Consider the following 18495-nt stretch of genomic DNA (forward strand, 5'->3'; position numbering starts at 1 on the left):
GGTTGAAAAAAATGTGTAATATACATTAGATGGATAGTATTTGTTCTTTTAAAAAAGGAAACCCTGGCATATGCTACAATATAAATGAAATTTGAAAACATTAAGTGAAATTACAATAGGAAAAATACCGTATGATCCATTTATATGTGATACTAAGTAGTCCAAATTGTAGAGAAAGGAAATAGAATATTAGCTGCCTATTCTCAGTAGAGAGGGAACAGGTACTGAGTTTCAATTTTACAGATTCAAGAGTTTTGGAGGTGGATGTTGGTGAAAGTTGCACAATATGCATATACTTAGTTCTGAACTATACCATAAAAATTGTCAGCATACTAAATTTTATCTTATGTGTATATTATCACAATAAAGAATATCTGGGGAAAATGAAAATAAATAATACTTCTTAAACATAAGAAGGAATACAGACATCCTCAAGGAAATGAAAAAAAGCCTGAGCAGATACAAGCAATAAAACAAGGACCTCTCTCCTGGAGCTACAAGAAACTCAGTTCTGCCAACAACCTGAAGGATCCAGGAAGCACATATTTTTCCCACAGCCTCCAGATGAGAGCCTCCTGACAGATTTTTGATTACAGTCCTATGAGACACTGAGCAGAAAACCAATCACTTTATCCTAATCTTCTTACCCACAGAACTGTGAGATCCCATTGTCCTTTGGAGTGGAGGGATTGATTCTGAGATCCCTTCCTCACCCTTCAGACCCGCACACCAAAATTCTCAAAGGATCAAGTCTGTTATATAACATGGTAGAGTATTCACTTAACGTACAGCCATTTAACCATCCACACATATAGTTTGAATCACCTTCAGATTACCTATAATACCCGATACACTGAAAATATTATACAAATAGTTGTTATACTGTATTGTTTAGGAGATAATGACAAAGACAAAAATCTGTACATTCAATATAGACATACTTTTTTAATTCCAATATTTTTGATTTGCCGTTTGTTGTATCAGTGATTGCTGATGAGGAGAGCCAGTGGTAATAAATGAGCACTCTTAAGGTACTACATTTGTGATCATTTGTTACATGTTCATTAGAGAGACTAATAGAAAATAACTGCACTGGATCACAATGGAAAACGAATTCGTTGGCAGTTATGTTTTTTCAACCCTCTGAAAATAGCAGCCCATTTTGCTGGTTTCCATTCTTTCTATTAGAAAGCTTAATAATTATTCTTTGAAAGTGATTTACACTTTTTTCCAGATGCTTTAAAGATTTTCCCTTTGTTACAGATTTTCAGCAGTCTCACTATGGCGTGCCTACATGGGTTTTCTTTTTATTTCCTTTTTGTGTTCATGGGGCTTCGTGACATGTGGCTTTATATCCTTTTCAGTTTTTTTTTTAATTCTTAGAAATAGTCTTCAAACATTTCTTTAGCCCCTGGAAATGCTGTCATTTCCTTAATGAGTTCTGAAAGAAGGCCAGTATTATTTGACCAAATAGTCAACAACGAAATTGTGAGTGGAAATGGGGTAAAGTAATAAAATCACTTATAACCTCAGGAATACATTATCAAAACAAAAGGGAACCATTAAACAGCGCTACAGATATAAAAAGTTATTAATGAACTTTGACTTCAGTTGGGTTTTGAAAATGAGTAAGAATAAGAGATTCACAGGGGACTGAGGAGCAGGAGATGCTGGGAAATGAAAGGTCCCTGTGAATCATAACCAAGTAACTTGACTTTCAGCTTAAAATATTCCTGTTTTAGCTCCTTGGATAATTGGGCTCTTACCAAGAAGTACAAAACATCTGAGATCATTAGCGTAGTCTGAGAAAGGATATATTCTAACTTTACAAAGATGATATGAACCAAAATTTAACAGGACAGGAAAAAAAGATAACTTACCCTTTAAAAATGTATCACTGATTTCTACCTATTCTCAGGCAAAGAAAACTAAGTTTTTTCAAACAAATAATATTTTTCTGTTCATCTGTATTACTACAATATGATTTTAATGTGATTTTTATCTAAAAAAATGCTTTGTCTGATAGCAGTCCATTCTATGTCACTAGAGCACTAACACTCCTCTAATAAATATGATCAGAACCTTGGCTTCTATGGTTAACCTGAACCATAGAATTTAAAACAATTTCACAATTCAAACACAAATGAGGAATGTTTCTTAGAAATGCCAATGAACTGAAGGTAACTTCCATTGACTTTTAATTATAAATGTAACAAAGAAAATAAGTGAAGTTCTTGGTTAATCTGTAAAACATTGAATATGAGTAGGCACACACTTATCACTTTCTTTTTGAAATATTTGTAGCCTACTGTTGATGCCTCATTAAAGATACTAGAGAAATAAGACTCCAAGTTGAGAATATTTAATTTTCAACTACAGAATGTTCTCTTCCTTTTCACTGTCAGAGTCTTTAGTACCTACCAAGTGGCTTCTATTTTTTTTTTCCATTAAGACCAGTCTCTAAAGTTTCCATTATTATCACCTCCATTCTCTCCACCTCTAGCATTTGTTCCCACACCCTCCACCTTCCCTATGTTACCACAGATGAATTTCCTGGGAGTTTAGGTATTTCTTACTTGGGCACAAAATCTAGTGGTCACTAAATCATCTCTCCTGCAAGTCCACTCCGCATAAGCCTAGATAAAAATCTCTTGACCCCTTACATCAGAAAAATTTTCAAGTTTTCTTTTATAAAATCTAAGAAAGAGGGTGTTAAAAGTTATTGTCTCACCCAATATTCTCTTCCCTTCATTAGGGTTTTACCTCTCTTATCAAGGTCTATAATTACCGCATACCATTTTATCCAAAAGTTAATTCTTAGTCCTCATCTTTTCAACAATATTTGACAGTTAATCATATTTTCTTCCTCCCCAAAGCATGGTACTCACTTGACTTTCAAAACAGTATATTCTGTGTCTTTCCCTCATTTTTTTTTAGTTGTCCTTTCTCCTCTTCATTGCAGGTTCTTTCTTTTACTCTGATCTTTGTATTTCTAAATATTTTATTTTCCTTACTTTGGAGAATTGATCTAGACTTAAGCCTTAAATGCCATCTTACACCCTGATATCTACCTAATTTGTATGTCTAGCCTAAATCTTCAGACTCATTCTCTGTTAGACCTCTTTCCCTGGATATCTAACTGTGATCCCAAATTTAACCCATCCACATGTGAGCTACAGAGATTTTTCCTACATTTTGCCCAAAGTGAGAAATGGTGACATGACACTTTCAATTGTTACACACAGAAATATTGGAATCCTCTTACTCTCCTCTTTTCCATATGCAATATGTCCAGTCCATAATCCTTCTGCTTCTATCTACCTTCAAAAGACATTCAGAATCTGCCACTTTTTCCCCTTTCCACTGCTGTCACTTGGGTACTGGTCACCAACATTTCCTCTTTCAAGTTTTTTGAGTATCCACCTAACTGATCTGCTCACTGCTTCCATTCTAACCCCAATGGTCATCACTTGGCATTGACTGGCACTGTCAGCTAGATAGACTTTGATGCTGTTAGAATCTGGACTGACTACAGCAGCTGAACTAGGCTCTCCTGTTGAATATAAAAACTTAAACGTACCAACAACCTCAAACAAGGTCACTCTATAGAAAGAAAAGACAAAAAGAGAGTCAATTTATTCATAAAAGTGTATAAAACGTGTATCTGTTTTACTTAATGTGGAGTCTTACAGGGCTTCTACAATGCCTGAAATATAGTGAGAATTCAGTAGACACTAGTGTTAAGTAGGCATGACCTTTTTTTTTTCCAATACAAATTTTTCTCATTTTTCATTTCCCCCCAAATTCTTGGTTCCATTACAGAGTTAGACTGACTTTGTTGGTATTCTACAATCCTATTGAATGGGTAATCAATTTCTAGTTCTTCTTTTCTCCATTAACTTTATATTTCTTTATTTATATTTATTATTTATATTTAATAATAATTACCTCTCTGAAAGGTCATGATGCATCTGGAATAAAAAACTAAGGGTGCCACCATGCCAAAATTGTAGTTTCAAAGATTGGTTCCCACTCTATATTCACTCCCTGCAAACCCCTATCTGAAAGCAAAGCTTTAGCTGCATTATTGATGTCAATGACTCTAATCATGATTTCTCCAGCCCTTTGCCTTCTTGTCAGTACCAGAACTGTCCAGCTCGAGAGAGAATAATGACCTCCTCCCTCAACCCTGCTCCTCCTCCAACTCACACTCACTTATCAGGTGACTCAAGATAAAAATGAAGGAAAATTATTTAACTATCCCTCTTCCTTGTTTCCCAAAATTTGATTATTGAGTATTCCACTAATGTAGCTGATTTTTAAAATTATGACATGTGATTTAATTTAGGCCATGATAATCTCTCAACTCTACCCGTAAATTCTCCCAACTAAAACCATTACCTCTGTACTCACTCCTTCAATTCATTCCACACCCTGCAGCCAGAGTTTAAAAACAAAAAGAATGTAAGCATTCGAACTTGATATCACTATCAAGCAATGCCTTCTCCAGTATTTAGTCTAATTCCCAAAATCTTTAACAAGGTTGATGTTTATGACTAAATAATCCAATACTCTCTTTGCATCCTCCATACCATTTCGTCCACCAGGTATTAAATGTCACTGTCATGATTGTGAATGGATTTGATTGCCTCTTTTATGTTCATATGTTTAGGTTCTCTTACTGGGTTCCTTCATAGAGGAACAACTCCTTTCTGTATCTACCATATGAACCAAGCAAAGATAGTCTTAAAACATAGAAACACTGAAGTTTAAGAAAGAGGCTAATTTAATTCTGTTTTTTTTTAAATACCCATGAATGTAAGGAATTCCATTATTTGAGAACCCTATAAATTTAAGTACCTTTGAAGGCTTAGTAGAAGAAATGAAAATGGTCTCCGAGATCGGCTTTGCAGTCTCACCTTTCCCTGAAATGTGAAATGTGTGACCAAAGGGTAGGGTTAGGTTGGGGGGCTGACATTCTATTGGTACCTCACTGACTTAGCCACAAATTAATTAATACATATAAACACTGTCAGATACAAAACAAGTACCGTAGAAACATGTGAGTGAGTGTTGCCATTACATGGTCTTTACATGTCTTTAAGTGGATACCCAAGAACAGGTGCACACTGACATCAGGAAGAAGTCTATTTCCCCAGCTACAGTGGTAAAGCTCCTCAAGATGTAAGGGAATATCTGGTGTTAGGTACCGAAAGATCCTCATGCTTCCTGTGTGGTTCCTACCCATCACTAAACCAAAAACAAAAAGGACACGAACTGTAGATGTGTGGGAAAAGAGAAGGACTGAAGTTGTTTAGGTTTATGAGAAAAAGGTTCCAGATATAATTCTAATTTATAATTCTAAGATTGAATAACAATAATGGCCTTTCAAAAAAAAAACCTCAAATGATCTCTAAGTAATGATACAGAAAAACAAATCACTCTCTATATCTACATCATTAGTAATATATTAAAATCTGATCTTAAATGATCATAGAAAAAGAATTCCTTAATAAATAACCAGATTTTAATCTCAATAGAATTTTCAAGTGAGAAAGAAGAATCATTTTTCTCTACCATCCCTGAATTTCCCTAATTTCACAATATAGTTATATGCAACAAAGACTAATGAAAATATTATGGGTTATTTACTAGATTTTACTTGTCTAGAAAAAATATTTTTCATCATTTTTCTTTAGTGATGAGACTTTTATAAATGTGAACTAAGGGACTTTTCCTCCATTTCTTAGCTTTATGTCACAGAATTATGAGCCTTCATCAGAATCAACTTCCCATTAGGCTTTTACAATTACATTTTTCTAGGTGAGATTTTCTGATGAGAAGAAAGTATCTAGATTTTAAACTTGAACACAATGAGAAAAATAGAATGAGAACTCTTTTACTAATAAAAACAACTAGATAGGTGTTTTTTTTCCTATAAGGACTATATATAAATATGCATTCGTAAAAAAGGAAGGTACTCAATAAGTAGCAAATTTAGGTTTATTTTAAGACACATTTTTCCCTCTATATTTAGGCTACAGTAAAGAACACAAGATAGAGCACAGAAACAGCATCTGTTTTTTTTTCTCTCTTTTATTAAAATAAGAAGCAATCTCTGCTTTTAAATATAAATGCATTATAGAAAGCCTTTCATTATATAACTAAGTTTAAATATCTCCAATCTCATACACAAAAAAAAAAACTGTTTGAAAACACTTTTCAGGAAATAAGCAAGGGAAAAAAATGTTTCTAACATGAAGATGCACAAAGACTCTCTCACACACATTTTTTTCTCTCTCTCTTTCAAAATAAAAAGCAAAAGAAACTGCTGTGGGAAATTCAAGCCCTTTCCCAATCCATTTCTGTGAAAAGAAAAAAAAAACCTCAATGCAGAGTAAAAACAATTACTATTGGTCTGTAATGAATATATAAAATAAATGGGGTGGCTTACATCAATACATACAAAATCACTTGGGACCCGTTCTTCGTCTCAAAGATGAAAATACCACTGTTAATGCACACATTTCTGCATTTAGATGATTGAGTACTTTGGGGAAAATATACAACCAGCATCTAAGTTTGAAGAAACACATCAGAAAAATAACAATCACTCCTTTTTCTTGATCTATTCAACCTGTCTTTCTCTACTCTATTGAATTTAGTACTAAGTAGAAACTTATGCTGGTGTTCCCAAAAGGAAATAGAAAAGTAGAAAATGAGAAACTGTTTAGGTCTAAAAAAAAAAAAAAGCACACACAGTTCAGACTAAATAGTTTTAAGACAGAAACAAATTATAATGGTCAGAAAATGTTATTTGGGAATATTAAAATATCTTTATAACTTACAGTGCTATTTAAGTAAACTTTTGTCTTTCTTACCTACATTTTATAGCATAGATAATAACAAAATGATTTGTATGTTTCTATGCAGACATGAGAAAGTGTATCACTTATGTGATGTGACATACATACTCTTCATTATTGAGTCTACAAGTCATTTTCTGGAACTAAGTGAAGCACTTCCTCAAGTAGTAGTATCCATTTAGGCTTTGGGAAAATTAAACATTTGTTCACAAAAGTAAAAACTTATGAACCATGAAAAGGGCAAGGAAATTTTAAAACAGACTTGAAGCACAGTGAAAAGGCACACTTCTACTTTAAGGTATGACTGTTTATCAGCAAAACCCTTTGGGGAATAATTTGGAAAAATATATTGAGTGTCATTAAAAAAATTTAAACCAAAACTTTACTTTTATACAATCACACACAAAAAAAATCAAACTAACAATTTTGATCTAAAAAAAAAAGAGGCACCCTCAAAAATGCTGACAGCCACATTTTGATTGGCCTAAATAGTCCAAAGGAAATGGATTATTCAGAAACTAGGATTATTTTCTCATACACCAAGGCAGTGACATTTTCTTTTTTGCTTTCTGTTAGGGTCTGTCCTGCTGAGGTTAAGTTTGGCTTGAGAACAAAGTGGATTGAGGAACTTGGCATTAGACCAGAAACAGTGCACATACTACAAGAAAAAATAGCCCCAACTCTCCATCATACCGGCTCAGGAACAGAATTCCTCAGTAAGACTCCTAAAGCACATAAATAAAACCAATAATTAATAAATGAAATGTAATCAAACTAAAAAGTTTCTTCACAGCAAAGGAAACAATTAAGAACATGAACAGAGAATCTTCAGAATAGGAGAAAATCTTTACCACCTGCACCTCTGATAGAGCCCTTAATCTCCAGGATATACAAAGGACTCAAAACACTTAACACTAAAAAAATGAATAACCCAATCACTAAATGGACAAAGGAAATGAACTGACACTTCACAGAAGAAACATGACTGGTCAAAAAATATATTTAAAAAAATGTTCAACATCTCTAGCAATTAGAGATATGCAAATTAAAACTACATTGAAATTTCATCTCACTCCAGTCAGAACGGCAATTATCAACAACACAAGTAACAATAATGTTGGTGATGATATGGGGAAAAAAGATTCACTGTACATTGCTGGTGGGACTGCAGACTGGTTCAACTACTCTGGAAAGCAATATGGAGATTTCCCAGAAAAACTTGGAATGGAACCATCATTTGACCCAGTAATCCCAATCCTCAATTTATACCCAAAGGACTTAAAATTAGCATATTACAGTGACACAACCACATCAATGTTTATAGCAGCTCAATTCACACCACCAACCTAGGTGCCCTTCAACAGATGAATGGATTAAAAAAATGTGGTATATATAAATAATGGAATATTACTCAGCTATAAAGAAGAATGAAATTATGGCATTTGCCAGTAAGTAGATGGAACTGGAGACTATGCTAAGTGAAATAAGCCATCCCCAAAAATCAAAGGCTGAATATTATCTCTGATATGTGAATGTTAACCCAGAACACAGGAGGGTAAGGAGGGGAAGTATAGAAGCTCATTGTATTAAACAAAGGGTAATGAAGGGAAGGGAGGGGGGATGGAAATAGGAAAGATAGTAGAATGAATTGGACATAACTTTCCTATGCTCATATATAATGACACAACTAGTGTAACTCTACATCATGTTCAACCACAAGAATGGGATCAAAATTGTAATGGGTCGTACCCCATATATGTATAATTTGTCAAAATATACCCTATTTGTCATGTACGTCTAAAAACAAAGTTTTTTTTTTTTTTTTAAAAAAAGATGCTGTATCTATCCTGCCATGTAGGTATAGTTCCCTGCCTAGTAACAATGTTTTGGTCAATACATGGTGGTCTCATTAGATGATATTACCAAGTGATACTGTAGCCAGTTAGTGAAATTTTTAAGTATACTCTATGATGTTTGCACAGTGACAAAAATCACCTAATATCATATTTATCAGAACATACCCCTATCAATATGATTATACTTCAGTTAGCATCAATAAATACAGGAGAAATTGAGTATAACATGGTGGGTATGTACCATTTTAAATGGTTTAGGGAGAAGGGGAGATGAGTTAGTCTTTGAAAACCCGTATACTTAAGTTGCAGTTCAATTAATTAATTCTACTTTTATATTTTAATATAAATGAATAGAGAAATATCTCAATCAATCACCTGAGGCTATCAAAATTCAGTAAATTTCATATTCTCTATATATCTCAAAACATTTTCAATCTACTATTCTTTTTCTCTCATTTACAAAAAAAATTGGTTAAAATTTATATTTAGTGTTTTTGTTTTAAAGATTCTGAAGATATTTCAGAGACATTGAAAACCTAAATTCCAGGTATGCTTAATAATTTTTTTGAAGTAGGCCATAATCAGAATCACCTAAAAAGAAAAAAAAAATAAAGCAAATGAGGTTAAAGATGATTGTAAAGCTGATAACAGTTAGAACAAAATGCATTAAAATAGTAAATTTTAGAAATCATAGAATAGCAATGTTCCTTTTCAAGAGAAATTGTGTTCATGAATAAAATCCTGAGGGTAGCACTGTCTTTTTCTCTTTGCAGGAAACCCTGCTTTTTCAAACACTTGAGTTCTCTATGGGAAAATTAGGCTAGTTAGTTAGGCTAGGATCTCAGCCTAAACTCCATGTGCTTCCTTTTAACCTTTTTACTGAAAATTCAAGAGGGGAAAAAAATCATTCCTCTAAATTCTTCCATGTTCATTTACCTCACCTTAACTCACTGCCAGAATCTTTAATAAAAGGAACCACAAAAATGGAATGAAGAATTAGCATTTCTATGAATACACAGATTCACAACATAAAATTAGCTAGCCCCCTCCCCCCCAAAAAGCAAGGAAATCAAAATAAGACTGTAGAGACCAGGATTTTATTTGATACTACTTTTAACTGAATCTACTACAATTGTAACTTTATGGTCCTGAGGGTGACCTTTTATATTTCTTTCATATCTATAACACTATCTGAAACACACTACAAGAATCAAAGGCAATTAAGTTCATTCAGATTTATGACATGTGGGCTGGGGATGTAACTTAGCAGCAGAACCCCGCATGTGCAAAACCCTGGGTTCATTTCCCAGCACTGCCTCCTCCCTGCCAAAAAAAATTCAGATTTAGACACATAAAGTGACTAAAGAAATAATTACCAAGGAGAAAGGATTAAGTATTATATTTTTAGGAATATAAGTTCTTTAAACTTCCATATGATATTTACTGTTACCAACTGACATCCTACAGGCCTAAGAGTGTGGTTTCTCCTCTAAAAGTCAAATCTCGAACACTGGCTTAAAATGTCCTGTTGCTCAAACTCATTACTAGGGTGACTCTTCATAGTTTCCAGCCGATATCATGCTCAACCTCATAATGACTTTAAAAAAAAAATAGAAAGGTCACAAAGTGTGTGGTTAAGGGAGACAAACTGCTTGGGTTGAGAATGGAGTTCCACAATTGTGGATTACATTGCATTAAACAAATGTGCCAATTATAAATTTGTTGTATCTCAACTCCAAATCCACTTTGCTTTGAGACACTAGAACTGCACCTTGTCAACACTTTTTTTTTAATAGTTCAGACAATTCCAGCTGTGTTAGTAAAGAAAGGAGTTGCTTCTTCAGATTTTATGTTAGTGTGCTTGGACTCCTGCACCTTGACTGCTATCAATGTAAAAGAAACAAGTTACAAGAATCCTTCTGTGAGTTTTGCAACAATCTTAGTGGATAACCCCTCCCTTCGCCCAGTGGCTTTGACCAAATCTGGCCCGTGGTGCCCCAGATGATTTCCCGACCTTCCAGTGGGCCCCAGTCATTGACTAAGCTCTGTCTCAGTGTTGGGATAAAGGGATGACATGCTCACTCATTCCTTCCTTTCTTAGGATCTGTCTCCATCCTGGGGGATAGTCCTTGTATATCATTCTCTTCTTTTTGTAGTTAAGCTGCTTCTGCCACATAAATGATTCTTTAGCTTCTTATTCTTTTATTATTTTCCCTGTTCAAATTGCTAAAGTGGTCTTCTGTCTCCTGAATGGACATCAACTGATGTCTATAAAATGTAGATACCTCTTAGATTTCTTTTGGGGATTAAAAGGGTTTATATAGATAAAGTTTTCAAATAATGCACATTCACTAAGTCATCATGGACATATAGCACAGAAAAGAACCCATGAATCCCTGACAAAACATTCTGTAAACATACAGCTTCTTATGCATTAATATAAAGAAAAGCATTTTCAAAGTCCCTGCTCAGAAACTATCTACCTTCTATTGACTTCATTCTCTAAATCTCTAGAATTATAATAGCTATTTGTTTATACTTCCATTCTAACTATGTATTATAGGACACTATTAAATTAAAGTGTTATTATCCAATAAACAAGTTTCCTTATGTAATTTTAAAATAAATTTTATTATGTATAGTTAAGCCAATAAAATGTTATAGGATACATAGCAGTAAATCAATTACTATGGTAAATCAACTTAACATATCATCTCATATTGTTACCCTTCTCTGTGTGTGTGGTGTTGGTTTTTTTGTGTGTGTGGGTGTGTGTATTAACCCATTATTCCCAAAGTTTTCAATTCTGTGACTATTTTATCAAAATTAAAACAGGTGCATTAAAATAGGTTGGAAATCATACATATATAATATTAATCAATATTATTATTATTGTCTTGCCATATAATTATATACACATTATATAATTATGTATTATAAACTAAATTTAAATTTTTATGAGCATTCCACAGTTGGGCTATGGGACAAAAAAGGCTAATAGCAAAAGCAATTAAAACTATTTATTTAGCAGGAATCCTAAATGTAGTTCAATTGTATTAACTAAGGTCCACATATTGTATGTTATCACTATTGACTTGTTTATTACACACATCTAGTATTTTGTATCCTTTAAACTACATATCCCCATTCCCATTCCCTAGCCTCATAACTACTGTTCTATTCCCCCTCCTTCTACACACACACACACACACACAAAAAATATATATATATATATATAATTATATGACTTTTATAGATTCCACATATAGGATAATCATGCAATACTTTTTTTTCAGTCTGGCTTATTTCATTTAATACAGTGTCCTCCATTTTCATTCACATTATGGGATGAATAATATGCTATTTTGTACTAACCCACCACCACAATTTATCAACTCCTCTTTTGATGGACATCTAAATGGTTTCCATATCTTGGCTATTACAAATAATGCTATAGTGAGCAGAGGATATAGCAATTTTTATGATGTGATGATTCTTTTTCCTTCAGGTGTATACTCAGAAGAGGGATTGCTAGGTCTTAATTTATTTGAGAACCTCCAAACGATTTTCCCTTATAAGGCCACCAATCTATATTCTCAACAACAGTGTGCTAGGGTTTCCTTTCTTCACACTCTCACAAGCATTTGCTGTCTGTTGACTTTTTGACGGTAACCATCCTAACAGGTATAGCGTGGGTATTTGTTGCGATTTTCATTTCTGTGATGATTAATAATATTGAGCACTCTTTTATACTTGTGTTGGCCATTTTTGTCTTCTTTGGAGAAATGTCTATTCAGGTCCCTTGGCCTTTTTTAATTGGGTTGTCTCTCTCTATTGGGTTCAATGAGTTCTTCATAAATTTCGACTACCTACCTCTTTTTAGGTATAGAGTTTACAAATATTTTTTTCCGAATCTGCTGATTACTGTTTTGTTTTGTTGGTTATTTTCGCTGCAGTTGCTTTTTCCTTTTATTTAGTAGCATTATTTATTTCCCCTTTTGCAGTCTGAATGTGTGGCAAGGTATCCAAAATCATTACCAAAGTCAATGTCAAGGAGCTCTCTGCCTACATTCTATTCTAGGAGTTTAAGGATTTCAGGTCTTACAATTCGGCCATTTATTCATTTGAGTGGATTTTTGTGGATTGTATAAGATCCAGATTATTATCATTCTTTGGCATGTGAAAGTCCAATTTTCCTAGCACAACTTACTAAAGAGACTGCCCCTTCTACATGGTATTTGGTTCCTGTTATGATTTAGATATGAAGTGTTGCCCAAAAAGCTCACATGTGAGACAATGCTAGAGATATTAGAAGTAAAATGATTGGTTTATCAGAGCCTTAACCTAATTAGTGCATTAATCCCCTGACAGGGACTACATGGGTGGTAACTATAGACAAGTAGGTTGTGGCTGGAGAAGATGAGTCCTTAGGGGTAGGTCCTTGGGGTACACATTTTGTGTGTGGTAAAGAGAGCTCTCTCTGCTTCTTAGAGGCCATGTTCTGAGCTGCTCTCCTCCAACGCCACTCTTCTGCCACACCTCAGGCACAGAGAAATGGAGTCAGCCATGTATGGACTGAAACCTCAGAAACTGCAAGCTAAAATTGTTCTTGTCAGTTCTTTTGGTCATGGTAGTGAAAAAGGTGATTAAAATAGTACCCTTGTCAAAAATTAACTAAATGTATGTGATTGGTTTTATTTAAACACCACACTTTACTCTTTACCGAATCTCTTTGTAGAAAGTAGATGTTCACAAAGGTTTTTGGTGGGTCAAAGAACAACTGGTAGCCAACGTATCAACCCTCTACAATGCCTAAGGTTTTTTCATATCATTATGACCTATGTCCTACAAGGATCATGGAAGGAGTCTGTTTTTGTTCAATTTTGTGTCACTGTGACCAAAAAACTTTACACAAGACATATTTAGAACATGAAACATTTATTTTGGCTTATGGCTTCAGAGTTTCAGTCCATGTTCAGCCAATCACATAGCTCAGACCCAAGGTGAGACAAAACATCATGGTAGAAGGGTATGGTGGAGGAAAGCTGCTCAAGGTATGGCAAACAGGAAGCAGAGAGTGAGCTCCGCTCACCAGGGACAAGATATAAACCCTGTAGTCATGACCCTGGTGATCTAAAGCCTGCAGCCACATCTTACTTGCCTACAGTTACTGCCCAGTTAGTCCGTATCAGTATATGGATCCATGATATAATATTTCATCTCTGAAAATTCTTTCTCTATCTCACACATGAGTTACAGGTGACACTTTACATCTGAACCATAACAAAGTCTTTCCAACCCTGTGTTCTAGCACATTTAAGAAATATGTCCATGCCTCTCCACTATTTTGACTGACTATTATCTTGCATTTCACATTGAGTAAATGTCTTTGCAAAAACTTATCCACCACAGACACCCTTTTTTTTTTCTTCTTTATTAAATTTTCAGAATGCTAGAATAACTTTAGAATAATTTAAGTAGAATGAAGAATGAATCATCTGCCCTTGAAAAGGAAAAACTAAAAGAAGTCTATCAAAGATTTAACCATATACAGAGCTAGGTATGATCTATAGCTTATGGACATAAAACTATCTATTTACTGGAGCATTATTATTGAAAGAACATTTGTGAGAATTATGTGGTTCTCTGCTATGGGTTATATTGGAATAGCAATCGTTATGACCACGTGTCAGTAGCATGTCATCAAGAATTTTAGCTAAAAAATATTTATAATACATTCTCCTATAAAATTTATCTTATTATAAGAAAAATATAAGATTTACCCCCTTAAAAATTTTAAGTGTATCATACATTGTTGTTGGATGTAACTACAATATTCTATAGATTTCTAGATTTTACTATTCTTGAAGGTCTGAAACTTTATGCCTATTGATTACTAAATTTATTCCCTCTTTCCAATAGTTCTAATTACTTCCATTCTATTTTTTGATTCTATGAATTTTGATACTTTAAAATATTTCATCTAAGTGGTAGCATACAGCACTCGTCTTTCTGTGCCTGGCTATACTACATACTTATTCTTGCTTTGAAGTCCTATCTTGCATTCATTTCAATTTTTTTACTCCAAGAGCAAAACTGAATGTTAAAGCGATGCCTTTATTCCTTGGTACTGGTTTAAGGCTTATCTGGTTTGCTCTCCCTGGCATCCTTTGGTTGGCATTCGCATCCTGTAGTTGTTTCAATTCTGACTATCTTCATTAAACAACACTCATTTGAGCAGTATACATTTACATTTAGAAAGCAAATATGTACACATAAATATCAGTTGAATGAGTCAGTGATTTCACTCATAATTGGTTTCACCAACTCTATTAGGGCACTCAGGTATAAAAATCACAGACCTGGCTGGATGAAATACAGCTCGTGTTCTCTCGTGATGCAAATCCAGCTTCCAATAGAGATCAAGAGGATAAAAACCTTTCCTCCCCTTTCAACAACTAAGTGGAAGTCATAACTATTTCACCAGCACTAGTTTTTAAATAGGCTGAAAGTGAAGCAGCTTGATAAGAAGCCAGATCATAGGACCCCTTACTGGTTTTATCATGGGTGTCATGCTTCCAGTATAAATGCGAGGCTGCTGCTCTAAGCCATCTTGGAAGAAGTCATGCATAGGCCAGGTAAGTCCTTCAATAGCTTTAGTTCTAGGGGAGGTCTCAGGCTATTCTCCTCCACAAATATAACAATGAAGTGTCTGTTGGATCAGGACATTTTAAATTATCCCTTCCCAGTCTCTAAATTTCAAAATGGAGATAATACAATTGCCTATTGGTCATATTTGCAAAAAGGATAAGTTATTTTTTTATTTGTAAAATCATTAATTATTCAGGAAAAATTCATGCAATTTTGGTCTAATTACATTTACACTCTACCCAACTGTTATGGTGTTTGGTGTGACCTACACATGAATGCATTCTGAGTTTGTTTAGGAAAAGGTGTCCCATAAGCAAGAAGAAGTCCTCTTAGAAATTGGCCAAGGTTAGCTTTAGTTATCACTTAAAACTTTGACCCATACTTTGGCTTGTCAGAACTCAGAAAATGATACCCCAAACTACTTTAAATTCAAGAACAATAAGAGAGCATCAGAAGCAAGAAGGTGACTCAGGTCTTTTCTGAATGTTGGTCATAAAACCCTCCCTCCAGAGACCCTTACTGATAACCAGGGGAAGAAATGCTACACAGAGCGGCCAAAGGATCCTGAATAAGGGCTGGGGTTGTAGCTCAGTGGTAGAGCACTTGCCCAGCATGTGTGAGGCATTGGGTTTGATTCTCAGCACTACATATAAATGAATAAAATAAAGGTCCATTGATAAGTAAATAAATATATTTTAAAAAACTAAAGAGATGGGTCTTACTTTGTCCCCCCAATTATGTAACCCATTACCATGGGATTTTACCCTTTTGCCCAATCACATGTTACAAGCTGTCAATTCTACATCAAAATTAAGCATAAAAATAGAAAGTTTTCCCTAGGCCTTTGGGTTTTGCTTTCTGAAGGCTACCGTATCACATAAATTTTTTTAAAAAAAACTTTTATGTTTATCTCATTAGCTTTATTTTGTTATAGTAGTGTAGGCTGTGATCCTTATGTTGACTGAGGAAGAGTACTTATCACACCATCATGCTCCCTACACTTTCAGTTACACTCTTCAATGTCAACCTGAATGCCTTCCATCATTCCAATTCTGATGATGTCGTATTTGATCCAAAAAAAGAAAAATTTTTTTGAACATAAAACAACGTAATGCTGATTGACCTTTTAAAACTCACATCCTTAAGCAAATCATTAAATCTGCTTCTTTGCTTTCTCTGGTATCAAAGCCACATATATGCACAGAGCTCAGAAAGGTTTTCTGTGCATGTAGGAGATATATTTTGAACAAAGTAAATGCACATTAATACAAAGTATCACAGAATTCTATAACCTATAAAATATGTCTTTAATAAAGGAGCTTTAATTATAAACGCTATTCTTAACTCCTAAATTTTGAAATCAGCCCACCCATCAACATACACATGGATAAAGAAAATGTGGGATATGTCCAGAATGGAATACTATTCATCCATAAAAAAGAATGATATTCTATTTGCAGAAAAAAGGACTGAACTGGAAGTCATTATGTTAAATGAACTAACTTATATACAAAAAGACAAATACCATATGGTTATCCTCATATGAGGATGTTAAAAATAGTTGATCAAAACATATAATAAGAACTACTAGGGGCTGAGAATGGTGGGAGTGAGGAGCATAGAGGAACGTTAGATAATCAGCACCAGAATTCAAATTAGTAAATTCTGATGTTCTACAGCACTGTGGGGTGACTATCATTCAAAATAAACTGATAAATTCTATGAATTACAAAAAGAAAGTAGCTTGAAGTCTCCAAACACAAATATAAGATTAGGAGATAGAAACATTAATTACCCTGATTTGATCAGCACATATTGTATATGTGGATTGAAATGCTACAATTGTATCATGCAGATACAATTCTAAGTTGTTAAGCAAAAATTCCTTAAAAAGATAGGGAAATGTTAACTACGCGGATAGGATCACTATATACTGTATACATCTATCAAATTTTACCACTGCCTCCTATAAATTTGTACAAAAGATTTTTTAAAGTAAAATTTTTTAAAAAGTTTCTCTAATTCAGGTCTCAAAACAGAATTCTGCACTATCTTTCCTCACCAGTGTCCTTAGCTCCTGTAAGCACACAACCCTTGCACTCACTGAGTAGATTGTTTAAGGAAACATAACTGTATAACACAACCTGCCTGATTTTCACATGCAAATATTTCTGCTTATAGGAATTAAGAGAAATGTAGTGGGACAGCTTTCAAGCCACATTCTTATTGAGCCCCAGGGGCAGAAATGGTCAGAGAGAAACATCAATTAGTGTTAGAATTACAAAGTTACTGGAGACACAGTGTACTCCCAGAATCTAAATAAAGATTGAATGTTCAAAATACCTGACTATTTTTTTATGACAGTCTTTCTTTCCCTTAATTGAAATTCTTTACCAAAAAAAAAAAAATTAAATCAAAGAATTAGTCAAATTCCATCTGCTATTTGAAAATATTATGTTTTGAATACAGCATAGAATTTTAGAGTCAAGTTTTAAGATTTTGGCTGGCTTTGAGCCATTTTTTTAAATATCTGGGAGATTTTGAAATATGAATTTCATTACATGTTCATTTAAACTACAGAATACAATTAATGGAAAAGTGAATTTTTATAGGAGTATCTTTAAAACATGCAAAGTAATTATAATTCTTCATAATTTTAATAATCAAAAATCTTCATGTGACAATTTTAACTATAAGATTAGAATCTATATTATTAGTCTTCTATAGTATTAAAAGAGAGATTAAAGTATTAGTGATATATTGTTACCTTCTTTTACAAAATGCATATTTTAGAGTGTTAAGGACATACCATATATTATACAACCTGTAATAAGTATTATTGACTCTAATATATTTAATATTTTGATTTCAAGAAGGCCTGTTGAATTCTATGCTTAAAATTTCAATCATCACAAGAAAAAACTTACCTTTATTTTGTATGCTGCCCCCTGGGAGTGGCTTATGTGAAACTTCACATTCCTGGGATACACTGATGTCATCTATAGCAACAGAAGCATTTGATGACAAAACAGTGGCTTCTAAGATTAACTATAAGCACAGAAAACTAAAATTAGTAAAAATACATCATGAAGGTAAAGACTTACAATCATATTTCTTTGTAG

At 33.8% G+C, this 18495-nt stretch overlaps 1 protein-coding gene across 1 annotated transcript in view; it reads right to left on the minus strand.

The window, feature by feature from the left end:
* Positions 1-18495, minus strand: part of Malrd1 (MAM and LDL receptor class A domain containing 1) — a 610752-nt gene that overhangs the window by 510829 nt on the left and 81428 nt on the right. The window contains exon 14 of the mRNA XM_078024684.1: positions 18301-18421. Coding sequence (XP_077880810.1) covers positions 18301-18421 — 121 coding nt within the window. The remainder of the gene's footprint in view (positions 1-18300; positions 18422-18495) is intronic.

This window comes from Ictidomys tridecemlineatus, chromosome 10, assembly GCF_052094955.1.
Source record: "Ictidomys tridecemlineatus isolate mIctTri1 chromosome 10, mIctTri1.hap1, whole genome shotgun sequence".
Classification (NCBI taxonomy): domain Eukaryota; kingdom Metazoa; phylum Chordata; class Mammalia; order Rodentia; family Sciuridae; genus Ictidomys; species Ictidomys tridecemlineatus.